We start from the raw sequence: 27500 nt of genomic DNA, 5'->3' as shown, positions 1-27500 counted from the left end.
ATTAAATTTATCTGGTCTAATGTGTCATTTAAGGCCAGTTTTCTTGTTGATTTTTTTTTATCTGGAAGATCTGTTAATCAATGGAGTATTAGAGTCCCCTACTATGGCTGTCTTACTGTCAATATCTACCTTGATGTCCATCAATATTTGCTTTATTTATCTTGATGCTATAATGTTGGGTGCATAAATGTTTATAAGAATTATACCCTCTTGTTAGATTGACCCATTTATCATTATATAATGTTTTTTGTCTCTTATTATAGTCGTTGTTGTATAATTTTTTAATTTCCATTTATATCATTTTTTATCCATATCTTTTCAGTCTGTGTGTGTCTTTCAATCCGAAGTGGGTCTCAAAGACAGCATATATATGGATAGGTCTTGTTTTCTTATTTAGTAAGCTACTGTATATCTTCTGATGGGTGTATTAGTTAATTTAAATTTAAAGTGGTTATTGACATGTATATAGGCATTGCCATTTTATTTATATTTATACTTTTCTCCCTTCTTTTTCTGAAATAAGTTCTTTGACATTTCTTGTAAACTGGTTTGGTAGTAATAAACTCTGTAGCTTAAAAAAACACATTCTTTTTTTTTTTGGTTTGTTTGTTTTTAATTAAATTTATTGGATGACATTGGTTAATAAGATTATAGAGATTTCAAGTGTACATTTCTATGATACATTACCTGTATATTGTATTGTGGGCCCACCACCCAAAGTCAAATCATCTTCTGTCATTATATATTTATCTCCCTTTCACCCTTTACTTTTCCAGCACCCTCTTTCCTCTAGTAACCACCATACTGTTGTTTGTGTCTGCAAGTTTTTGTTTGTTTTTCTTGTTTATTCATTTGTTGCTTTCAATTTTATGTCCCACATATGAGTGATTTCATACAGTTTTTAGCTTTTACTGACTTATTTGCTTAGCATATTATCAAAGTCCAGCCATGTTGTCACAAATAAAAGTATTTCATCTTTTCTAATTTATTGTTGTTCATTTACAGTTGTCCCACCCCTTTTCCCATTGCTCACCCTTACCCCATCCCCCCTCCCACAGTCCATGGCTCCCAATGTCCATTCCCATGAGTCCTCTATTCCTGTTCCTTTGCTTGTGACTAATATTTCATTGTATACCTATGTACCACATCTTCTTTATCCAATCATCTATCAAAGGACACTTTGTTTGTCTCCATGTCTTGGCCACCGGGAATAATGGTGCAATGAACATAGGGGTGCAAATATCTTTGTGAATAAATGTTTTCAAATTTTTGGGTAGATAACCTGAAGAGCAGTTGCTGGGTCATATGGTAACTCTATTCTTAATTTTTTGAGCAACCTCTATACAGCTTTTAATACTGGCTGTACCAGTTTACATTCCCACTGTTCTCTTGTTCCTGGAGGCATCTGTATCTTAGAAATTTTTTACCATACAATCACTCAAGCCTCCTACAGAAAGATGGAAATTTTGAGTTCTCAAGTAGTGGGCAGAACATATTGCTGTTTCAGGGAAATTTGGCCCAAATCAGTTGATGAGAAACATACACACAATGTTTTTACAACCTACCTATTCATCCCTTACTATTTCAGTGAGGATTTTCAGTAAACCAGACAGTATCAAATAAAAGATGGATACCAAGCTTATAGTATTACTTGCAAAGTGAAGTCAAATGAATACTATGACTTTTTCCATAATTAAAGTAGAATCTCCCAACTTAATTTATTCTTCATTTTTATTATTGTCTTTGGATGGTTTTGTTTTTCAGATCATATTTAGACATGTCCAAAGTGATTATCTTCAGCTACCTCTTCTGGTTCGTCCTCACAATCATCTTCATCACTGGGACAACAAGAATCAGCATCTTTTGCATGGGTTACTTGGTGGCCTGCTTTTATTTCCTGCTCTTTGGGGGTGATTTGCTATTGAAACCAATCAAGAGCATCCTGCGTTATTGGGACTGGCTGATTGCATACAACATTTTTGTCATTACAATGAAAAACATACTGTCAGTAAGTGGTTCCCACCATGTAACACATTTGTGTTTTCAGTGTAAGAGCAAACAGTCTATCCAGTGGTTATTAAAAACCCATCATCCATCATACTGCTCTTTTAAAATCTCCAAATGAGAATCTGAAAATTCAGAATTAAAATGACCATTTATTACTCCTTGTTTTGCCATATTAAGCAGAATCCTTTTTGCTTATTTTTACCATCTTGAGGTCACATGATGAAAGGATATGTATTCATAGAAATAAACTCTAAAACATATTTTATTAAAATCCCATCTCTTCTGAAAAATAATTTATCATCACTCTTACTATAGTACAAAATGGCCCTTTAAAGTCATGTCATGTTTGCTAAAAGAACTCTTATCTAGAAAGAGTAATAGAAATATTAAATAAAATGAGCACAGTACTCCATAACACTTTTTGGGGTGGGGAATGAGATAGAATAAGCTATCGAAAGCATGAATGTTTTATGTACACATAAGATGTAGGTAGACACAGAGTCAATCACAGGTTGATGGTTGCCTCAGGGCACAGGCATTGTGAGCAGAGCCCAATTAAGACAGCAGAAAGTTGAGGCACAAACCACCTCTTTCTTCTACAAAGTTTATCCGTTCTGTTTCTTAAAATTTCATGTTCCAGAGCATAGCTTTTCTGCTGACCTGGTGGGTAATTCATACTGCCCCTTTGTAATCTCAGTCACATAAAATATTTTGGGCCACAGGATACCAGTTATTTGTTGTTTTGTGATATTAAAAAATAATATTTAATAAACTGAAGAAGTTAATTACATCTCAAGTTGGCCCTAACTTAAAGTTAATCCTAGTGTCTACTACTCCCAGATTATACCTGATAATGCATTAGAGGAACAATGATGTAATGACTTCCTGCTTCTCCCCTTCCTAACAACTTAAAGATGAGTTCACTAGGCATGCAATTTAACTGTAAAATCATCTGATTTTTTTGTGGCAGGGTGGCACATCTATTGTTATGTTTAGAGGACTTGGAAAGTCAAGTCTATGTTATCATGAATATTTGAATAATTTATTTTGCCTACAGTCCATTAAAATGTTAATTTTTCATTGATAATAAAAGTAACCTTTAATTATCAATTTTACCTTACCAATATTTATTTATATTTTGGGTAGTATTGGTAGTATTGGCTAGTATTAGGAGAGAATATGAGATACGAAAACAAACACCATTTCATTCTAAAGCCAGTCTGATGGTTAAGGATTCATTACTAAAAGCTGGTCCCTACAACCATTCCTGGAATATGTGTGTTTACAAAATCAATGCATTCATTTATTCTGTAAACTTATATTGTACTGTGTTTTTTTTGGGGGGGGAAGGTTTATCTAAGCACTCTTTTATATCTTAAAAAGCTAAAAATAAATAGTACTCAAATTTTACCCTCAAGGAACTCACTTTTTTTTTAAAAATCAACCTTTTTATAATTATATGACCTTTTGATGTTAATTATCACAACTATTCAGAATAATAAAACCAAAAAAAGGTACCTAATACATTGCCTAAATAAGTTGAGAACAGGCTTCTTTGTGGTGATGCCATTTAAACCCATCACTGACTTGAAAGACAAATTGAAATGTGTCCAGGGAGACAAAGTGGGGAGAATAACTCCAATTTAGGAAAACTGAACAAAAACATGGCTTGTAGCACTAAAATATGAATTCAGAAAGCATGTTCTGTTGGATACTAATGCTGGGTAACTGCTCATTTGAGAGCAATCCCTAATTATATTCTATAATCTCATTTCCCAGGAAATATACATAATTCAGCCATTACCCTTATGTGTTGGCTTGCAATAATTAATGTTTATTTAAACTTTTCCCCCATCATGATGTGAATTTAAAATATGACAAGAAAGCATTGTTATGAGGCAGTCACATGCAAATCAACCCAAAAGATTTCTTTATCCAGAGAATTGACCAAAAAAAGCCTCGAAACACATACTCTGCTCCTATTCTAAGAACTATATATCATATAGCTTATGTTTGTGATGATGTCCTGGTAAATAGCATAGGTTTAATATGTGTGCTTTGCCAGAAAATCCAAAATTCAACTCCTGGGTTTCAGTACTTACCCATTTGTTACCACAGAGATCAGCTTATTTCTATGATAATCTTTGATATCATAGAAATCTTTGATTTCTAGAAATCAAAGATTTCTATGATAATATTTCATCTTTGAAAAGAGAAGTGCTCCCAAGTGCAGAAAACATCACACTAAAGACTCTTTCTTTACTCATTGGGCTTCATTTTCTCAGGAAATGATAATGTTCCTGAAGCACTACTCCATGGTGACTGTATTTTTAGGTACTGTAGGTACTTTCCATAATCACTGGCACTGAGACTTTATGAAATATTGCATATGTTGGAATTGCAAGACATAGAGCTGTTTTCTGGGTGCAAAGTTTCAAAATTTGCCTTTCCCATTTATTTTTCAGATAGGAGCATGTGGATACATTGAAAAACTGGTTAAAAATAGTTGTTGGTTGATCCAAGCTTTCAGCCTGGCCTGCACAGTCAAAGGCTATAAAATGCGTAAGTATGAAAAGCATATTTGGGAATGGAAGAACAACAAGGAAGGACAACTGTATTATTCTACTTTAAAAGTTGGGCCAAAACATGTAAATAAAAGAGATAAAAGTAGAGTTCAGATTGATCTACATGGATGCTCTAGAATTGCTTTGCATTTTGAATGTATTATCCATAATGGGAAGTGCTCCTACTCTAGCCACCTTGGATTGTCATCTATAAACATCCCAAATCCTGACAGGTTTGGAGTAGGGTGTGGCCTGTAGTAACTTCCCGAACCTTTTTGCATTGTGGTTAGGAAGGTTTAGAGAAGTCCATTCAAACCTGTGGTCATTGCCGTTAGAATCTTGAGTCATCAACATTATTCTGATGTCCAGGCTCTTCTCTCTCTTCAGTAAGCTCAGAGAACTTCAAACTCAGGGAACGAATGGGAAAAGCTGAAAAATTTCTGGAGTTACACTCCCACCAGGACAGAGGCAGAAGTCCCATTTCCATTTTTCTGCCTCTTGTATCAGAACCCAGGGCAACACCACACATGGTCCTCCATGGTGCCCAGACTAGGGGCAATTAGAACATTACCCTCCCCCATTGTGGCTGACATCTAGGCTATATTTTCCTAAAGATGAAGAGTCACTGGGGATTTGTTATGATTTGGGGTCAGTTGTGTTATTGAGACCCCTTCTTCTAACAGACACCACTGTGCTGCTTACCTCTGGGTAGAGCCTATTCCAGAGCATTGCCTCTGGCATAGAGACATGCAGACATTATTTTTATGGCCTTTGTTGGAAGTTGGGGGTGGGGGTCCCTTTTTCTCTAAAAAAATAGGTATACGCAGGAGCCCTCCTTGGCAAAGAGCCTCTCTTCTTTCTTAAATTGCCAATAGTTCACTCTGTGGTCAGCCTTACAGATTAAGGTTCATAATTGGATTTGAAGAGTGTAGCCTTGCCTGTTAATAAATCAACTAGTAAGTAAGTTGATGGATCAGAATGTTGCTTTTAGGCCTGTGTGATTTCCCAAGACTGATCACACCACAGGTATAAAACAACAATGAAAATGGATGTTAATTTTAATTATTTTTTTATTTTTTGCTTCAGCTGAAGATGATTCCTCATGTAAACTACCCAGTGGTGAAGCAGGAATTATTTGGGACAGCATATGTTTTGCCTTTCTTCTGCTGCAGAGAAGAGTTTTTATGAGTTACTATTTCCTACATGTTGTGGCGGATATAAAAGCTTCACAGATCCTGGCATCAAGGTAGGGCATGCTTCTTCTTAGACTCCACTCACTTTTCCAGTTGTTGCCTCTGGTCTTGTAAGTTTATGTTGGGGATGTCAATAGCTAGGTGTGGATTACCTTCCCTGCTGTACCCATCTCAGAGACACCAGCCAACTGAACAGTGAAATCAGTGAATTTGACAGGTAAGAATCAGAGCCAAACACCAGTGAGCTGAGGTTGAAAGTAAAGGGTTGGAGACAGTGACTGCAAGATATTTGACTTCAGGGGCAGTGATGGAAGACTACACTTCCATCACTTCCTAAAGCTATAATGAATTGAGGATTCTTATACTTCCTAAGGCTATAGGAAACTATTGTGTATACATGGGTTCTTTAAGATTTGAGGATGTTTGCTTGCTTATGAGCAGATTTCAATAGCAGAGGAAAGGTTAAAAATGTAGGAAGAGAGGAATAAAGGGAGGGATTGAGTCTCTCAAGCTGCAGGTGGGAAAGGGAACTGAGCACAGGCAGACCTCAGATAGGAGAATGTCACCTCTTTCTCTGTCACTGCAGGAAAGGGCATCCACTGGATAAATGGCAGAAAGCTGAGCAAATAATTGCTTCAGGACTTCTGTTCTTTCTGAGTAGTAGGAAGCTATATAATTTACTAGGAGTCAAAAACCCTTTACAGAATTCAAGATTTGAAATAAGGGTAAGAAGTTTGAATAGCCATGAGAAAGGATCAGAATAGTTTCCAGAAAGGGGTGCAGTGGATGGTTTGGCCAGAAGTGCATTTTCTGTACCTCTGATGACAGTCCATCCAAGCACAGGGCTGAAATACCATTGGGGTTTTACAAACTTGTAATTTGCCAAGCAATTATGACATATGACAATGTAACAAAGTTGAGAATATTAAGAGATTGATGAGAGATCTATGGGATCCCTTAAGTTGGGCTGAAATGTGAGAAAAAAACAAAACGGAAGGGAGGGTAAGGACAGAAGAAAGAGAATCAAGGAGGCAAGAGACTGAAAATCTGATTGATGGGACTTGCACTCCAACTTTGCATATTCCCTGAAGGAATCCTCAGCTCACTGCATACTCCTTTCTGCTTATTGAGTAGAAAATTAATCTGAGCTGAGTTCTTGCAAATGTTTCCTAGTGGGACAACTAGGATAAGGTCAGGTGAATAACATCATGCTGAGGTATAACATTCTATGGGACAGGTTTGAAGAGGTACATGGCTTTTAATGTCTTAGAAAACACAAACCATTTTATTTTTACTGATCTCTGTGTTGTGCAGCCTTGCCTTCTTGGGGGGAGCTTGTGCCATTTTCCTTCACTGGAAAGAGGTTTCTAAAAAGGGCATTGTGATTCCTACTCCCAGCCAGGAAACTAAAGTCAAAAGCCCAAAAGCAAATGTTTTCTAACCCTTAGTAATCACTTTAGGGCAAGGAGAGTAACAACAATAGAAGTACTAATTTGCTCTATGTTTCCAATTTTCCTTTAGAGGGGCTGAACTTTTCCAGGCCACAATTGTAAAGGCTGTAAAAGCAAGAATTGAGGAAGAGAAAAAGTCAATGGATCAGCTGAAGAGGCAGTAAGGATGCTTTATTTTACTCTCTTCTGTTTCTTTAATTTTGGTTTGTATGATCCCATTCAGACTCTCTCAGCTCTTGAGAAGACTCAATGCCCTGAAAAACCTGTTTATGTTAACTTTCCCAACTTCCCAGGTGTGTACTCTTGCATCAGGTAGAAACTCTGATGCCTGATAGACTGAATATGGAAGTCATTAAAAAGACAGATGGCTGCAACATGGTAGAAAGAGAGCCAGCCAATGTCAAGTCTTAGTTTGGCTGTTTATTTCAGAAACTTGAGCAAATCATTCACATGAATTTTAATTTTCTGTTCTAAATTAGGACTCACAATTCTATAGAAAGTTTTATGAAGATTAAACAAGTTGATGAATGAGACAGCATCTAACCCAGTGCCAGGCACTTGGAGAAAATGATTACATCTATGGGCTAAGAAAATAAATGCAGAATCCTGGCTCTGGAAGGATCTTTAGAGATAACATAATCCAGTCCCTTTGAAGAGAAACTGATGACCCACCATATTAGATAATTTAAAATTCACAACTAACTAGTGGCATCATTAGAAATATCACAACCCATATTTCCTTAAATTCAGTTCAAGACCTTGTCTACCACAACAATCTGGAGAAGTCAAGAAAGATTTCACCCAAGTGATTTGAGAATTCTAAATTGCTTTTTTAAGCACATTAAAAAGAATTTTCTTAGAGCATAATTTCCAGCAATGAATGCAACTTCTGAGGGTTGGGATCCTTTTTTAATTTTTAAGTATATTTTATTGATTATGTTATTACACTTTTCCCAATTTCCCCCCTTTATCTCCCCTCTGCCCTGCATTCCCCCACTCTCTAACATTCCCTTCCCTTAGTTTATGTCCATGGGTTGTACATATAAGTTCTTTGGCTTCTCTGTTTCCTATAACATTCTTAACCTTTCCCCATTTATTTTATGCCAACTAATTATGCTTCTTATTTCCTGTACCTTTCCCGACTCCATTCTTCCCTTCACCCTCCCCACTGAAAATCCTCCATGTGATCTCCATTTCTGTGATTCTGTTTCTGTTCTAGTTGTTTGCTTAGTTTTTGTTTTCATTTTTTAGGTTCAGTTGTTGATAGTTATGAGTTTGTTGTCATTTTACTTTTTATAGTTTTTGATCTTCTTCTATTTCTCAGATAACTCCCTTTAACATTTCATATAGTAAGGGATTGGTGATGATGAACTCCTTTAACTTGACCTTATCTAGGAAGCACTTTATCTGGTTTTCTGTTATAAATGATAGTTTGGCTGGATAGTGTAATCTTGGATGTAGATCCTTGCCTTTCATGATTTCAAATACTTCTTTTCAGCCCCTTCTTGCCTGCCAGGTCTCTCTTGAGAAATCAGCTGATAGTCTTATGGGAACTCCTTTATAGGTAACTTTCTTCTTTCCTCTTGCTACTTGCTAACCTTAAAAGTAGCATTTCTTTTTATCTTTAATAGCAATCTTTATCTTTAATTTAAAGACTTTCTCTTTATTTTTAATCTTGAGTAATTTAATGATGATGTGCCTTGGTGTGTGCTTTCTTAGGTCTGGTTTCTTGGGGACTCTGAGCTTCCTGGATTTCCTGGAAGTTTATTTTCTTTGCCAGATTGGGGGAGTTTTCCTTCATTATTTGTTCAGATAAGTTTCCAATTTCCTGCTCTTTTTCTTCTCCTTCTGGCAGCCCTGTGATTAGCATGTTAGAGAGCTTAAAGTTGTCCCAGAGATTGCTAAGCCTCTCCTCATTTTTTTGAATTCTTGTTTCTTCAATCTTTTCTGGTTTGGATGTTTATTTCTTCCTGCTGCTCCGAATTGCTGATTTGAGTCCCGGTTTCCTTCCCTTCACTATTCGTTTCATGTATATTTTTGCTTTATTCCACTTTGGGTAGCCTTCATTTCTTCCTTTATTTTGTAACCAAGCTCAATCAGTTCTGTGACCATCATGATTACCAGTGTTCTGAACCCTGCATCAGATAGGTTGTCTATTTCCTTGTCTCTTAGCTCTTTTCTGGAGTTTTTATCTATTCTTTCATTTTGAGCCATATTTCTTTTCTCAGTGTACCTGTTATAGTGTAAGGGGGCAGAGCCTTAGGTATTCACCAGAGCAGTGCAACCATCTTTGCTGCCATTGTGGCTCTGTCTGTGGGGGAGGGGCCAGATAGGAAAAAATGCCACTTGCTTGCTCTGCTCTAGCCCCACTTTCCAATGAACACTTCTGTGAGACTGGGAGTTTCTCCCACTGTCATAATCCCATGCAGTAGTTTACAGCTAGCTTTGAGTCTTTAGTTTCCCATTCAGCCAGCCCTGCCTAGCCTGCACAGTCTGTGGCCTTGCTGCACTTCCTCTCTGCTTGGCTACCTGTCTATTGTCTCCACTCTTCCTACGAGTCTGGGTGAATGTTTCTTTAGCTCCTTGGTTGTTGGAGTTCCTTCCAATTTGATTTTCTGGCACTTCTGGTTGTTTATTGTTTTTTCATTGTTTATTATGCTTCTTTTGGTTGTGCAAGGAAGTAAAGCATTTCTACCTATGCCTTCATCTTGTCTGGAACTGGGATTGGTAGCCCTTAATGTGTTGGGGGGCCAAGTTTAAGAGCTGATGGCCTAGAATTCAGAATCTAGCCACTTTTCTGAAGAAAAATTCCCTGAGTTTGCTAAGATTGCTTCACTCCCTTCTGGCCTCGCTTTTATCCATGCAAAATATTTGCCAGAATAAATTACACTATCCCATGGCATGGTTATTTTTACTATCAAAGATATGAGACATATAGTGTAATAGAGTATAACTGTTGCTTTTGTTGTTTCTAACTACCTAAATCAAATCTATGGAAATAACAAATTTGGACCCACATTTAGAATGTGTTCCCATAAGCGAAGCCTGTTACTATAATTCACTTTACTAAATTTTTCATTTGCTTAAGTGACAAAAGTTCAAAATGAAAATGAATGAAGTCAATGGTCATTGCAAAAAATGAACTGAAAATGTTGTTTTAGCTGCACAAAGCAGAAATTGTGCCTAAATCAGTTTAAAAACTTGTGCAAATTACCAGAATTTTAGGTAACTAAATTAAGTCATGAAACATTTCAGGAGGGCAGATCTAGGGAATAGAGTTCAAAATTTCAGGAATAGTCTTCCTGAGTAAGCAGACAAAATAAAGGTACTTAATCAATAATTAAAGATGCAATAATACATTTTGCCAGAACCAATAGGAGATTATGTCTGAAATAGGGAAGAGGCATATTGTCTAACAAAAAACTTATGAACATTTGAGAGTGACTTGCTATTTACAAAACAGTTCTCACTTTCATCTATTTCCTCATTTGATGTTCACAATTATGTAAGGTAGACAGATATTATAAAAATGCAAACCCTAGGAGAATGAAGGACTTATATTTCCTAATATGCTGTGCTCAGAATGGCAATGGTATAAGGTATAAGTGCTCATAAAATATCACATATTAAACTTTAGCATAATTATTATTGGTCATATTATTAAGATTAACATCTGTGTAGTGGAAATTAACATAGGTATATAAAAAACATGGGGATACTTGTTCCTAATAAGAAGCTGTTCACAAGTCCCAAATACTACTTTCTTCCTGCTTTTAGCTGTATACATAAAAGTATAAACCCAAAGTATGACCACATGATAACTGCAGACATATTCTTGGCATTGCTGCTGTTCTTGCCTCTTACAGGATGGATCGTATCAAAGCCAGGCAACAGAAATACAAAAAGGGTAAGGAGAGGATGCTGAGCTTGACCCAGGAGTCAGGGGAAGGCCAAGACATCCAAAAACTCTCTGAAGAGGATGACGAAAGTATGTCGAGAAATTTCCCCCTTATTTGAGTACCTTGATGTTGAATAATATCTTGATATTAGGAAGGGCTGTAAAATAACATTACTGTTCATTCTGCCAATATTATCACTGTATTTTTTAACTTAATAAGTTTCACCTTCCCATTGTGAATGGGATACCTTTCTTTATTTCATATAGTACATATTTAATGAATCCATGAGTGAAGATATTTACAAATATCTTCTCTTCACCAAGGTAATTTTAATCAACACATAACCTAGTTTCTGTCCCACAGATGTGTTTCTGAAGAAAATGGCATATATTTGCTTAATTTGTTACTTTAGGGAAGAATTTTCAGATAAGCAATCAACTGTAATCTTTGATTTCTATAAGTTTTATATGAAAACTAAATATGTATACATATTTTATGTGATGTCTAAATAATGATAATTAAAATATCATTTAATTATTGTCTTTCCAATGAAACTTAAGATGAACTATGTATTTACTATATCTAGCTATAGATATATCTAGTTAAGTTTAAAAGGTCTTCTTATAGGTGTTTCCATGCTTTTCTATTTAAGGGGAATAAAGAAGAAATAATGCATGAGAGTATCTATTAATCACCAGTAAATGTGTATTTTTTAACTAATACATTAAAATAATTAGAATGAAAATGCCTGGTTATTGGAATATAGGTATTTTAACAAATTATTTGCCACAAAATTATTCTATATATTTTGGGTGATGCTTCTTTTCTGTTAATTCAATAGAAAATTCAGTGTGAAATGCATTTGTGACTGATAATCCCTTTCTTTTTATATTTCTTTCTATGCCCTCAGTTACTAGAAAGTGAAAATGTGGCATAAGGTTAATAGAACACAGTATTTACCTCATGAAATCAACTGCTAATACATGTAAATTTTCAGATTCAGTATAGTTTCTTTTCCTGACTTCTGATGTATTTTTGCGACTTACCTAGATTTTGACAATTGAGTTGTTAAAGCATGGTTTTCAAAATTTGTTTTCTCGCTTTATAAGAATTAATATTTGGACATATTTTATTTTAGGAGAAGCAGACAAACAGAAAGCCAAGGGCAAAAAAAAGCAGTGGTGGCGGCCTTGGGTTGATCATGCTTCCAGTAGGTTTTCTCGATCCTCTTACAATTTCACCAGTTCTAACCCTTATATCCTTGACCAGAATTCAGGCATCCCCATGGCCTATGTATTCCATGCATGGTTTGATCCTTGTGACTTGATAGGGGTTAGAATATAGAAAAATCGTGATATAAATGCATCTGTGAGCCTGTATAGAGATACTTCCAAAGAAATCAGCTAGTTACCATGCTGATTGAAGAAAGCCAAACACCATTTTTGGGCTCAGAAAGGGAAGGATAATTGACTAATATGTTATCCTCTTCTGAGGTCTAGAGCTCTGCTGATGTGTATTTGTTTTATGCTTAAAATAAAACCCTTAATAAAAATAAGTTTCTGCTTCTCCTGGCACTCTGACATAAAGATAATCTTTAAGTTCAAAGTGTTTGTGACCCTCTTTGTAAGGCACTAAGGCATCTTCCTCTACTTTCATTTCCAGAGCTTTGATTTTTATTTGCATGTAAGGATTTGTCCAGTTTATTAAATATAAAAATGGGGAAAATGTAATATGCATTGAACCTCCTCACTCTGCCTCCTCCCTAGTTTCAAGAAGGCTCTGAAACTACACTTCAAATTCAGTTTCCAGCATAAGTCCTCAAGGCCACTGGCAACTCAGCCATAACCAATTAAGAGCAAAGTCAGAAAACAGCTTTTGAAAAGCAGAACTTCATAGCTACATAGAATTAGTGTTTGCTCATAAAAACATAAGGAATTTGGGAACTCTGTGGCAATATTTGTTCTCTCTAGCAAAAAATATCACTCTCTACATGGCCAGTGGTATTTTAATGGAATGATCCACTTGAATCTAGCCTTCCTTTAATATATCAGAATATTGGATAATTATTAATTGTTTTGAAAATTACTTGTGATCTCTTCAGTCTTGTATGTCTTATGTATTTCAGTGTCTGTAGCTGATATAATCAGACAAGAAATAGCACCAAGGCCCATATCATTACATAATGATGGGAGGGGGGTCTACTAATGAGATATTTAGAATCACTAGAAAATTAAGTTGATCAGAATCTTTTCCCATAACTAATTCTTATTGTCACCTATATCTAGCAGTGGCTTCTGTTACTCAAGAAATAATCTTTTGAAATCAGTAATCCAATTTAATGAAGCAATTCAAAATTTTCTCTGTATACATAAATATAATTAAATTTATCCCAAATACTGAATTTTAGCACTGTGGCAAGGAAAAAAAAGTCCATGAGTTATAAAGAGTTTTATTTTATTTTCTGCCTAAGTCAAAAGACAAAGATCCCAGTCGAAGCTCTGTGTGACATTAATTTATTGTCCATCAGCATAGCATGTTAGTCATGCTAACAGTCTAATACTGGGTTGCACTATGTGCCTATTTCTATCAAGTCACAAGTAAACTATGCTTATCTTTCTGTTTTTAAAGGGTCCTTTGCTAGTTTAAAGAGACCTATCCATTTCAAATTGTCTCATACTAAATGTTTCATTCTTTTAGCTGGGGTAAATTCCCATTGCAATTATTGTGGTTATATTTTCTTTCTAATCTAAACATTGCATTTTGGAAGGATTTGGATATGGTCTTTGATAATAATCTTAAAAGTTGGGAATAATTTAAAGAACTTTCTATGAAGGTTATTGTTTTTGGATTTTCTGATTCATTTCACCCTCATTATATCAAGTTCTTGAAGACTAGTATTAAATTAAATGTGCCTTGTTACAACACCTTATGGTACAATAATGCATGAATGTGTGTAATTCATAGATTGGAATCAGATTCTGAGCATGATGTTAAAATTTTTCTACAAACTATATTTCCTTTACAAGCTTGCAAAGGAAGGAAAGGAGTGAATATGTGGTTTATTTTTTAGATTATGACAAGTTCCAAAATTTAACTTCATATCTGGAAGCACTTTATTAAAAGCTCTCATTTTTTTAAAAGTCACTGGACTTTTAAATAGATATTTCTTAAAGGTGTCAAGTATAAATAAAGTGTAGTTGGAATACCATGGTATAAATCCATTGACAATATAATAATGTTGCTATGTTGTTCATATTATTATTAAGCATTCAAGAACTTAATATAGACTGCAGGTGACAAATCTCCCACTTCCATAACTATGTGCACACACATGATTGCATTATTGCTGTTCAATGATACCTTCCTTTTCAGTGTAGTATGTCTTCATGTCAATTCAGTACTAAGTCAACATCAAGCCTTACTTTATGATTAAATATCTGAAATAAAAAAAAACAGTTTTGGGGGTGGGACTTTAAAAGTCATTTTCTGTGATTAGTTGTTTAGCAATAATGTCCACATCCATCATACATATATGGTCACAGATGGGAGGCAGGATCTCTATCTGAGCTAACAAAGGTATATGTAAAAGCTTTTCTATTCATTATTAGCAAGTAGCACTAAAGAAAATATTCTGTTATTTTTCTACTTATATTTCAATAACATTTTATAAAAGAATAGAAAACAACATATTTCTTTTTTAATGTGTTAATTCTACTTCTTACATATAAATTTATAGTTTTCTAAATGATAAAATCAGGATTACAACTACTTGAGATAAATACTGCTTGGGCTCACAGTGTCCACATGGATAAAAGTTATAAAAGGTATGATTGAATACAATTTAAGCTACTGTTGATTTTAAAGTCTATAATGAGGGTAAAATGCTCAATCTTATAATACTGTTTTTACCAAATGACCATGTGACATACAGTCCATTTAACTTTCCTGCAAATCTCTGAGCTTACATGAAGGCATTACTTTAATGGTCTTCTCACTGTCAAATGTAATGCTGTAACTTTGGTTTGTTCTTGCTTACTCTTACCTTATGTTATATTGCATTTATTTCCTCAGGCCTGGACCCAGTACTCTGGGCCTGGTTCTTTCTTCAAAATAAAAGTAACAAATCACAGTGCTTCTGTTCAAGGATATAAGGCCCAATTCATTCACTCTGCATCTTCATGGATGGAGGCCTCAGATACATCTGAAATCATGGGCAAAATTATTTACTTTTTGACCATGTTTAATAATATTCAAGCAACTAATTTTAAACAAGCCAAGGTTTTCCATTACCTTATAATGTTTAAGTCCAAAAGATAAGTGAACAAATGATGCTATGTCAACCAAAAGACAACTCAGCATTTGAAGACTTGAAAATAAACTGAAAGTATTAATATGTTTTCCTGCAATGATGGTACTTCAAGCATCAGAAATATATATGTTGGGTCTCTTTTCTCTGATAAACTTAAAATAATGATCAAACTGATAAAAATTTGATCCTCAGATTATTTTAAATATCTTGACAATCCAGCTTTCTCTGCCCCAAACTGTTAGCACAGCAATATGCTCTTGCAGAAAAAGTATTAAACAAGGCAAGAATGATCTAGACTGCTTGTGCTTTGTGTCTTATGCTCAGACCAGATCTCCTCAGTAAGTGCCTGGGGAGCTCCTGGATGACCAGAAGCCTAACAGCACTAAATGTACAGACCGTGTCTGCCGAGCCTCAGTCTGTCCCATGCTACCTGCAGAAATAGCCAAAGGGCAGTGCTGGTGTTGTTGTGGTTGTGTTCTTTTTTTACTATTATCTACCTATTTCCTCCTCATGGCAATGTGTTGTTTAAAATAATAATAATAATAATAATAATAATAATAATAATAATAATAGCAACCTTTTTTCAAACATCTTGCCATATATATTATGTCCCTTGTGCCACGTGTGGAGAAGCCAGGTCTGTACAGTATACTGTGAAGTAGAAGGTTGGTGACACTGATTCTCAGTCCTGAATCTTCTTGATTGGTTTTTCTACAACAGTTTGGACCCATTTGGACAACACCAAGCCCTCTACTTTATTTTGGCCTTATCTGAAAGACCAGAATTGCTGAATTGTAAAAAAATAGTTTTCAGTTATTTTTGGTCATCTTGGTAACAAAACTGGTTGCCACAGAGTTGATCTGATGCACCTGTATAAAATGTACAATGAAGAAGGAAGAAAATACCAGATAACCCAGTAGTAGCCAATTATTTTACATGGCACAGACAAAGCTTCATGCTCTGTAGACCCAATCATGCCAATAACACATAGCCCAGAGTAAATACTATTCATCTCATATTTTTTTCTCCCTACCAATGTCTTTTGCTGTAGTTTCTTTATGGACAATTTATGTGTATCTTCAGGGGGCATTTCATTTATAAGTCCCTGATTATCACATATCTCTTTCAAGAAGTAAGTGAATATTTTGTTTTGCTTAGTGGTGAGGAGTGGAGACTATTATTTGTTTGAAACGGACAGTGAAGAAGAAGAGGAGGAAGAATTAAAAAAGGAAGATGAAGAACCTCCAAGAAAGTCAGCTTTCCAGGTAATTATGGGATTTGGGAAATCATGTCTTTTGCTAGTTAAATTTTCTTCTTGGTAGACCATGATTGCAAGCCTAGACTTCTTTTGTCATGTTCATATATGATAGTTCACAGAAGCTTCTGATTTTCATCTGAAATTATTTATTCCTCAGTAAACTAATGATGCTTGCTCCTACCATGCAAGACCACTGTTCCAGTCATGGGTTCATTCATCTGCATCAAAATTTTTCTGATGCTATAAACAAAAAATTAAACTTCCTTTCTCTCACAATTAGGAAATGAAGTGGACTTCTCTGGCATTGCTTTGGATTGCTTAAATGGACTTTGATATGTAGAATAGTTGATCATGAAAATAAAATACTTGCTTTGTTTTCAAATGGTCATTTAATTGTTACTTCACTTTGAAAATCATTTTTATTTGTATTGCTTAAAATTTGAAAATTTATTGAAATAATGAGACTATCTAGCACAGCTCTAATTTTTTTCAATTTATCTGCCTTTTTTTTCAGAGCCTACTGTACCATTCTCAGTTGTATAGCTCATTATTGTAAGTGTAGTATACCCAGTGATGTATAATCAATGATACCTAAACATGATAATTTGGCAGAAGACTTACACATGAAATGAAAACTTGATATGTATTTATATGTACACACATTTCATGAAAGAGCCTCATAGTAGGAGTCATTTTCCACTTGTTATACCTTGAATTGCATGATGTGTCCATGAAGAGGTCATTGTCATTTTCCTGGCTAGGCTTCTTCAAGCTGGCAGATTACATCCACCCCTGTTTTCCCAATGCACTGAAGAACTTAATTATTCACAGAGACACCTTGCTCTGTTGCTTTCTCACTGACCTCATTGCTAACTCTGTGTTTCTAGATGACTGTGTGCATGTGTGTAGCTGACTTACCAAATACTAACTACTTGACTTTTTATTTTTATTCTAATCATCACTTATCATGCAGAAAACAAGAAACCATGATCGTCTTCACTATTTTTATGGATTACTTGCAAAGATTGACAATTTTCTTTATTCCTAACTTATAAGCAGAGACATTTTATTCTAGCTTCAGTGATTGGCACATTCCAACCTAGTTGATGTAATCGTAGAGACAAACTCCTACTGACGTCATATATTAAATTACTAGTTTCTGTTTTTTTTTCCTACTAATTACTCTTGCTTTGTCCTTCTTTGTAGAGAGCTATTGGAAAGTTTGCATCAGCCATTTTAGCCTTGCCAAAGTCTATCATTAAACTTCCCAAAACTATTCTTCAGTATTTAATCAGAGCTGCAAAGGTATTTGATGTTTTACTGATGTGTGGTGTGTGACCCTCTGCTCCATAGATTTTTAGACAAGCAGATCTCTGTTGCTACATCTGCCTTTTCCCTGTTCTATAGATTGTGCATTGAAAGAAGTATAAGAATTTAAAATATTTGGCAAACTTTTCCACAGAGTTCTGATAAGCCAAATTTCATATTACTTGATTCTTGTTTTTTTCAGCTAATACCAGAATTTACCCAAAAATAGAATGAGAAAATGCAGATACACATCTATTTTCTGTCCTTTTTGTAGTTTTGTCTAAGTCACATTTCACTTTAAAAGGGTCACATCTGATTGCATGCATCAGTTATGATGTGCAAAAAATATGATAATTTTTCTCAGAAAGCTGGTTAAATTACAAATAAGCTAATAAAAGACTCAGTTTGCTCCATGACCTTTCTGGCTTCCTGTTAAGTCTCCATCTTCCTAAACTGGACATCATTTTCCATTTCTCATTTGGACATCAGTTCATCTCCTCACTAGACCGCACTGCCATGCAATGTGTGTGCAGCTGCTCCTTCCCAGGTCGCTAGTGACCGCCAAAGGAACCAATTAAAAATTACTTGTTAATTAATCTGCTCTGGCTGGTGTAGCTCAGTGGATTGAGCGCGGACCTGCGAACCAGACAATCCAATCGCGGTTTGACTCCCAGTCAGGGTACATGCCGGGGTTGCAGGCTCGTTCCCTGCAGGCCAGTTCCCAGCAGGGGACGCGAGAAAGGCAACCATACATTGATGTTTCTCTCCCTCTCTCCTTCCCTTCCCCTCTAAAGATAAATAAATAAAATCTTTTTAAAAAATTACTTGTTAATTAATCTAATGCACAACAGAAGTTATCCAGCTACCTATGCTGTTGTCACTTCATTACTGAAAATCATAGGTAATGAATTATCCTTCTTGTACTTTAAAGAAAGTTATTTTCCCTGACTTAATCTAAAGCAAGCGCAAAAACTCTCAGTGTTCAGCAAATGGTTTGGATAGTGATCAAAACCAATTTTTTCCCTCATTTCTCCTGTGATCTAACTTAAATGGAGGTCATTTAAGTTCAGCAGGTCCTCAGTGGGACCTGGAATTCTGTATTTCTCTTAAGCTCCCCATGAAGCACAAATAGCTGGTCCACTGGAGGAGTAGGATCTAGCACTCAAGGTCCCCACCATTTTCTAAATGCCAGGATCCTGATGGTTGATTTAATATTCATTGTTGTCACTTCCCTCGGGTTCTTTTCCTTTTCCCTTTAATGACTGCCATATGACTTTCTCCATTCATAGGAAAGAATTTATGTGAAAGATTACAATGTAATTATCCTCCATCTTACTTAAAAAAAAAATCTTACAGACAACATAGAAAGTTCCTGGACCACACCTCAATTAAAGGCCAGTTTATGAAACTTAACTAATATTAGTTAAGGATCTCCATGTCAGTTCTCAGCTGTTTTAAAGATTAAATTCTTTTTTGTGTAAGCTTTCAGTAAAGTGAATTCCATTTTCTTTAATCTATATGATAAAATTTAAGATAAAATGTAAGATAAATTTTAAGATAAAGTTGGGAATACAGTGGCAGTGCAGTTTAGAGGAGCCAAAGGTTACATAAACACATTGCCATGCATTTTCTTTTGTACTTATGGTTAGTGATACTTGTGTCTGAGTCCCTAGAGAGACTCATCAAATGGATTTTAGCTACAGCTACCAAGAAAGAAGTTTCAGGAAGAAACTTCTATTTCTTGACTAAGTAAGAAATTCAATGTTTCCTCCTCCATCTTCATTATCAAATGTTTCCTGAAACAATTGGATTTAGGCCAAACCGACCCTCTAACAAATGTTCCTGTAACTGTAAAATGTTTGTATTTCCAAACACCAACATTAAGATAATTTACTTACAACAAAGGGTGTGTCACATGATTCTTTCTCCTCCCTCCTTTCCTCTTTAATGCATTATCTAAATTCTCATCTCAATGAGAAAAAACTGATAGGCTGAATCATTTAGGTGTCAAATGTAGAACCAGGAGTTCCCTTTTAAAACAGTCAAAGTTCCAGTACTCTCACCCTTTCCACAAGGCCTCTTAAATTCTGTTCTGAGCACCTCCTTCTCTCCTGCTCACTCTCCCACCCAATTGTTTCATTTTCTTCAGAGAAAAAAAAAATCTCCAGCTGTGCACTTATTACATTCATAAATCCTGATTTTTTTTCTATTTTGGGGAATCTTGCATTCTCTAAAAGCAATATTCTAACTTTTTAAAATAAAATATCACTACATTTTGCTTGTAAGCCTGAAAATTTATTTACATTTAGCAGAATGGATTTTTTAAAAAGAGTCAATATATTGGGGAAGCAAGTTTGTTTATGAATATGCTAAACCTCAGAGATATTCTTCATAGAAATCCTAATTTACATGCTCAATAAATATCTACCATAAATTCCTTTATTTGGTTCTTCTTCAAATTCCAGTTTGTTTCATTTTTCAAAATGTTTTTGGGCATAAAATAAGATATTTTTTGTCTCCTGGGTTTGAATAATTCAAAATAGTATAATTGTTAGTTTACATTAATTGTTTTTAAGATTCAGATTTCTACCAATGAGAAGAAATATTCTTTCTTAATAACCTATGACCTTTATTTACACTTTCATATATGGAAGCGTTGAATTCCTCCTTATTTTTATAACTTCATAGTGCCCATGTTTTTTTTAAACTGTACTTTTCAAAGATTCCAGAAATTTGGACATTATATACATAAAATGAAAGTGTCTGGGCCTACAAGCACCCCTGTGAACACATTCCTTTGACTTTATGATGATAATAGAAAACCCAGCTTCCCTGAGATCCAGGTGTGCCTGTGGGTGCATGAGTAGCATGCATGCTTGGCTTCGTGGTTCTAGGTGGCTGACTTTGTATATCGAGATTTTCTTTTTGTCCCTTCTGCATGAATTGGGAAACTATCGGTGGGTGGGCTGTTCAAAATGGGTCTATCATGGTTACTGGTTACAATATATTAATGCAACTATTTTCAGGTCTTGAATAAAAATGACAAAAGGCAACTTTTCAAAAGCACCAAGTTCTCCTTCCATACCATCTGAAATAACTTCTTAATCTTAATATCACCTTATTTTTCCTCTCTAAATACTAATCAATCTACAAAGCCCTTTCTTAAGGTGCTGGTAATAGCTGTTATTCACAAGGGAAAGTATGAAATGCACAAAACTATTTCCCAAAGTAAGTGAAGAGAAGTTTGTTTCTGACTCACAGTTTATTTTTGATGACTCTAATGTCACATTATTGAGGCTTCCAGTTCATTCCATATTGGGTGCAATGGAAAAGATCAGTCATTAAGTATTACAAATAGTGGTGGTATATGGGAAGTTGGGAGAAATGTTGGTTTGTATGTACCCAAAGTTCCTCAAAATTGTCTTTGATACCAAATGAAATATATTCCTGCATATCTGTTTTCATCTATTATTTCATGATAATAAAAATAGCACAGGTCAGCTCAGCATTTGATGGATACGGGAGAGAGATATTTAGTTTGTGTTTGGAGAAAAAAACAAGGTTTGCAAAAGCCAGGAAGCTTGCTGTTGGTCCCTTTTCAAGTCAAATTATTAAAAAGCCAGAAAATAATTGAACTTTCTCCCTTCAGTTTGTTTATCAAGCCTGGATTACTGACCCGAAAACAGCACTGCGACAGAGGCATAAAGAGAAAAAACGGTCTGCAAGAGAAGAACAGAAAAGGAGAAAAGGGTCTGGGGAGGGTGAGTGTCACAGGGGTGCAGCAGGTTCTAGCCAGCACCCTCTCTTTCCGTGGCCTTGAATAAAACAGAGGAACCGCAAAGTGCAGAGTCTTTGGAGAACTCAAGTTCTTAAATTCTAAAGAGTGCAAAGATTTTTACTTGTCCTTAATTGCTTGTGAGAGATTAAAATGTGAATTTAAAATGGATTGTATAAAATGAAAAGAGAGGCACGATAAACCCAAAGAAAGTAGAAAGAAAAATTGTTATAGAAAATAAATATAAAATAAGACTTTATCATTAAGTGAAAAGCTGTTCTTGGAAAAACTAGTTAGACAGATGAACTTTTGATAGTTGATCAAGGAAAAAGGGAAACCTGCCTAAACAGTGCTCGTTACCAAAAATAGAACATAACTGCCAGTGCCATATTTAACATGATGCTGGTACATTTGACAGTATATGATAGAAACACATTTCTAAGGAGGGGGATAACAAAATTAAAGTGCAGTGTGGACACTCAAGAACCACATTTTCATTATATAAATCTGACTAAAGATTAGTTATATTAAGAATTTTAAAGTATTCAAAAAATAAAAATTCAACCCAACAGATAAGTGAATATGAAAACAATTTACAAACAGAAAATGAAAATTGCCTGTAAAAAGGAGCTCAGCTTCACTAGTAATAAGAGAAACATAAACTAAGTTTTTTGACATTTTGGCTTTTCACCTACGGGATTGAGAAGAACCTAAACATTTCATAACATCATTGTTCGGAATTAGTGGAAATGTACGTGCTTGCATATACTATGAATGGTGTTATATAGTTGTACATCTGCTTTGAAGAACAGTGTGTCCATATCTGTGAAAATTTTAAATGTACAACATCCCACTAGAAATCAGTCTCACTCATGTCCAGGCATGTTGCTTAACCTGAAGCAGAATTTGCACACGTGCATACAGGCATAACAACACATGTCGAAGAGCGTTTATGTAATGTTTCTTGTTAATAACAAACATTTAGAAACACCTTAAATGCCCACATGAAGAAGACTCAAGGAAATTATGTTACTGGATACATAATGGAATACTCTTTAGTACTTTAAAAAATAAAATGGATTACTTTGAACTGACTTAGAGAACAATTCCTGACATATTGTTAAATGAAAAGCATTATGTTGCAAAATGGCATACACATTATGAAACCATTTACAAAACAAAGGAAACCTCAAGGCAATGTTTTGACTTTAAATGGGTGCATATTATAGTGTATAAATGTAAGGAAGGATACTTAGAAAATTAATAACAGTAGTTACTTCTGCAGGAGGGGGTAGAAAGACTAAGTGCTATGATTAAAGGGAACTTTAGGCTTATCTGCTACATTTTTGTGCTTTACAAAGAAAATGTGTATATAAATTCCTTCTGAAATTAAAAATATGTTTAAAGTAAAATAAAGGAAAAAGTAATTTCTAATGGAGCTCTAATTATAAAACTTCTCTCCTTTTTGATCATTTTGCCCTCCACTGTCTCTTGGTAACTTTAATTTTATTTTACTTTATTGGTTTAATAAGACAAAATTAAGACAGAGCTGGTGTAATAAATTATCAATAAAGAGCCAAAAGCACAATCTGCCCTGGAAACCTGTGTACTAAGCTGCCAAATTCTCACAATACGCTGTGTTCACGTCTATGCCTTTCTCATGGACACATGTACATGTGTTCGAGCAGTTTCCTTTGTTTGTATTTCAAACATGAGCTCCTGCTGCCCAGACTGCTCTTGCATGTCCATTAACACTGTATCGTGAACATTCCTCCAGCTAAGGTATTCATTAATCCATGTCATCCTTTTAGATAGCTGCAAAATATTCTATAGTATGGATATGCATAAATTATTCAACTGTTCCATCACTAATGGACAAAAGTTTACTTCCAGATTTTTGCTGCAATTAACAATGTTGCCTTAGATAACCCTGAACAAAGCTGTGTACATAGTTATACATTTGTGTTTTCAAATGCATAGCAAAAGGTCAGAAAGAACACACACTTTCCACAGAATACATTATCAGAAGTGGGACTGCTGGATTACATGGTGTCCCTTTATGTATTTCAGTAAATATTTTCCCAAACCTCTTTAGTAATGTGCACTCCAGTGTATGAGGTTATGAGAGTGTCCATTTCCCTGTCATGTCATCTCCCAGGGCAGTGTTACTCTTTTCATTGTTTGTCTTTCTCAGGGTTTTATTTTCATTTGAATTCTCCTAACTAATAAGAGTGAATGTTTTTTATTTTCTTGGTAATTTTTACTTCCAAATCTGAGATTTAAACATTTTTATATCTTTCATAATATCATTCTATTGGGTTGTTGGTCCTTTTTAATTTAGGCAATATTTATATGTTATGAATATTATCCCCTTTTATATGTTAACATTTTTCCAGTCCAATGCTTATCTTTTTAAAATAATTATTTAATTATTGTTCAAGTACAGTTTTCTGTTTTTTACTCCCATCCCAGCCTACCCCCCAGTGCTCCCCACCTCCCTCCCATTTCCACCCCCCTTAGTTGTTGTGCATGTGTCCTTTATACTAGTTCCTGTAAATCCTTCCCCTTTGTTCCCTAAAATTCGCTCCCCTTTTGATTTACTTTATAATATATTATCTAAATAATTTTTAATTTTTTCTGATGTCTATGGGTCTAAATTTTTTTGCCATTACCAGGTTTCCATTCTGCTTAAGGAAACCACCCAAATATTTTGCTAATATTTTCCTACATTTCCTCCTAATTTTATTTACATTTTGAATTTTTTATTTTCTACAAAGTAAAGATCTAATTTTTTACTTCAGGTCAATAGACAATTATGCTAACCCTATTAATGAAATGATTCTTCCTTTTCTCTATTAAATTTAAATGCTACTTTTGTCAATATCATAATTTCATTTACTCTCAGGTATGTTTCTAGACTCTCTACTGAAAACATCTAGCTCCAAGCCAATGTCTTATATTTTTATTTATTTGTTTGTTTGCATGTTTGGGATTTTTTTAGTTTTTTTAAATTTTATAATTTTTCATTATAAAAATTCAATATTATCTTCTATTAGTTTCAGGTGTACAGCATAGTGGTTTGACAATCAAATACTTGCAGGACATAAGTTCTGTTGTAATTAAAGTCTGTCAATGCAAGGTGAAAGCAGCCCCCAACAATACATAAATAATTGAGCCTGACTGTGTTCCACTGAAATTTGGATTTTACGTAATTTTCATGAGTACAAAATACTCTTTTTAAGATTATTTTCAACTATGAAAAATATAGAAACCATTCTGAAATCTCAGGCCACTTAACAATAGGAAGCAGGAAAGGTTTAGCCAGAGGATTGCAGTTTATCACTCATGGTTTCCATGATTCTTGTTCAGAAGAGAATCTGAATGCTATGAATTCTTAAAACTATTTGCCAGAAACTCTTAAAAGAAGCAAAATACCCTAAATTCAATTTAATTTTTTTTAATCCAGAAGAGTGGCGTTGGCATTTAATATATCCTAAATGAATCTAACTCCTGTTTCTTGAACACGCTCAGCAGATCCTGTGTTGTGGGAAGACCAAGAGGATGAGCCCGTCAAAAAGAAATCAGATGGACCAGGTAATAAAATAAAGACAAATGTGAATGACCTGGGAGAAAAATGAAAACATTACTTCCCCAGGGGGTTATGTAATGAAAGGCTGCCTAAAAATGACTAATCAAATACTGTTTCTGGACTAATACTAAATAATCAGTGTCCTTTAAAATTTAATCTCCAGTAAAATTGCAAAGTGACTCCTACAAGTATACCTGCCCCTTGCATTGTTGGATTGCATGTCGTATTAGAGTCGGTTTGTAAATTCTTTTATTTAAGTTCCTATGCAAGAAAGTGATGGGGAGAAAATTATAAATACCCCATAGAAGCCATCAGAATAGAGCCATAAAAACTATTGGCAATGAATTTTAAAGGGCATAGAAAGAAGGAGTTAAGTGAGAGGTAAGTGGAAATGAGGAATGAGAGGTACTCTGGAAGCTTGGGCCAACTTCCTCATTTTATGAGGGAAAACCAAATCCCAGACTTTGCTCAGAATTCCACAGCTGAAATAAGGAACAGAATCCCTGTCTTCTAACTCCCAGCTCTGTCATGGTACCATTTGGGCTTTTCATAGTATGTGATAGGGAAGATTTCTCTGTACAGGGAAAAAACAAGGCAAAACAAAATTCTCCAAATGAAATGAACTCACATGTCTCTCTAGTTTTATAAAAATGCTGTTACCTCTATTGCACAGAGTTGGAATTCCTGTGTCCATCATTTATCAGCAGGCAATATTTTCAGGCTCTTTACTTTGGTCAAAGTGAGACTTCAGAAGGCTGGCTAATAACCTCTGTGGCCCAATTCTTAAACCTGGCCTCCATTTCCAGATAATTTACTCACATCTATGTAGGGCCACATGTTCTATTATTACTGAAAAGCCTTATACAATGATTGTAACTAACCCTTGAGATTGCACATCATCTTTGCCAGGCACTTTTCCAAGAGATAGAGACATATTTATTAACTGGTTTAACCTCCTCAAAAACCCCCTTCCCCATTTAACAGTAAAGAAACTGAGGCAGAGAAAAGATTAGCTAACTTTTCAAAGTTTACAGAGCCACTGAGAGGCACAGTTAGGATACCAACCCAAGGAGCCTGAACCCAGAGTGTGTGCTCTTAATAATTATGACCTACTGCCTCTATGATTTAAAAATAAGTAAAAATAAAAAGCTTGATTTCACATGTTAGTCTCTGATAACTCAAGTTAGTAAAGTGCTTGTTATACGTGTCTCCAACACAATGATTTTAACACCAAAGACCACCATAAGCAAAACTGTGGAATAATTGTATTTATTTTATGACCTCTAAGGAAATAACTGTGAATATGATTTTTAAAAGTTGTCAGAAATATAAGATGTTGCTGATGTTTATTAACAGTAGTAACTAACTTCAAGTCCTTCAGCCCTCAGGGGTCAAACTTGCCTTTAATGTCTACATAAAAGGCCTAGAGGTTCTATCCAAAGTACTGTGGGAAGTGCACGCCTTTTCTTTGATGCTCAAGATCAAAAGAGAAACAGGAGTATTGGATGAACAGAGCGATATAGGTGTTTCCAGCACTCTCTGGCTCAGAATTGCTCTTCTGTGGAATCTGTGGCAACTCACTCCATTCAGCTTCACAAAACAGCTGCTCCCTTCCTGGGCTGCTTTGCTCAGTGAAGGTTCCTTTCTCATTTCACTACTTCGTAACGGACACCACATGTAAGGCTGTTAGATGTGACCCAGTTTTACTGAGGTTTGGGCAGATAATGGGAGGCAGTGACTGCAGAGCAGAAAATCTTCAAAGGGAAAGCCAGCCATCACCCACCTCAGCAGGCTCTCGCCAGCCTGTGTGTCTGCGATCTGGCTTCACAGCCATCTGTGGCTCAGAGCCCCATCCCTCCAGACGCTTCTCATTTAATTTTCCCCCATCTCCTTTTCCAGATTCCTGGTTTTCTTCCCCAGGTACCAGCTGGTCACTCTGAGGTTCTTGTTACTACAGTAGGTAGAACTATTAAACTCTTAGTTGTCTCTCTTGACCATCTGGACTCTGTCTGGAGGCCATCCCACATAAAGCTAAGCTTCCTCTAATGGTTCTCTTTTTGAAAAAAAAGCACACTTACCTGGGAGAAAGTTTGCCTTCCTCCTAGGCCCCTCAATTCACAAAGAACTTTTTTTTCCTTTCTATAATC

General features: G+C 35.3%; 1 protein-coding gene across 4 annotated transcripts in view; it reads left to right on the top strand.

Annotated features, from left to right (window-relative positions):
• The window catches only part of PIEZO2 (piezo type mechanosensitive ion channel component 2), a 534747-nt gene that overhangs the window by 447925 nt on the left and 59322 nt on the right, over positions 1-27500 (top strand). For 2 of the 4 annotated variants that reach the window (XM_053668846.1, XM_053668844.1), the window contains 9 exons: positions 1765-2008; positions 4473-4569; positions 5658-5817; positions 7286-7375; positions 11082-11203; positions 12253-12324; positions 16582-16688; positions 21639-21750; positions 25299-25358. In XM_053668846.1, coding sequence (XP_053524821.1) covers positions 1765-2008; positions 4473-4569; positions 5658-5817; positions 7286-7375; positions 11082-11203; positions 12253-12324; positions 16582-16688; positions 21639-21750; positions 25299-25358 — 1064 coding nt within the window. Of the gene's footprint in view, positions 1-1764; positions 2009-4472; positions 4570-5657; positions 5818-7285; positions 7376-11081; positions 11204-12252; positions 12325-16581; positions 16689-21638; positions 21751-25295; positions 25359-27500 lie in introns of all 4 variants that reach the window. The other 2 variants (XM_053668845.1, XM_053668843.1) reach the window with 1 other exon arrangement.

Source organism: Artibeus jamaicensis, unplaced genomic scaffold (genome assembly GCF_021234435.1).
Source record: "Artibeus jamaicensis isolate MK-2021 breed Jamaican fruit bat unplaced genomic scaffold, CSHL_Jam_final contig_511, whole genome shotgun sequence".
NCBI classification, from domain to species: domain Eukaryota; kingdom Metazoa; phylum Chordata; class Mammalia; order Chiroptera; family Phyllostomidae; genus Artibeus; species Artibeus jamaicensis.
Note: the sequence above shows the minus strand (reverse complement) of the source record. Positions and strands in the feature narration are given on the sequence as shown.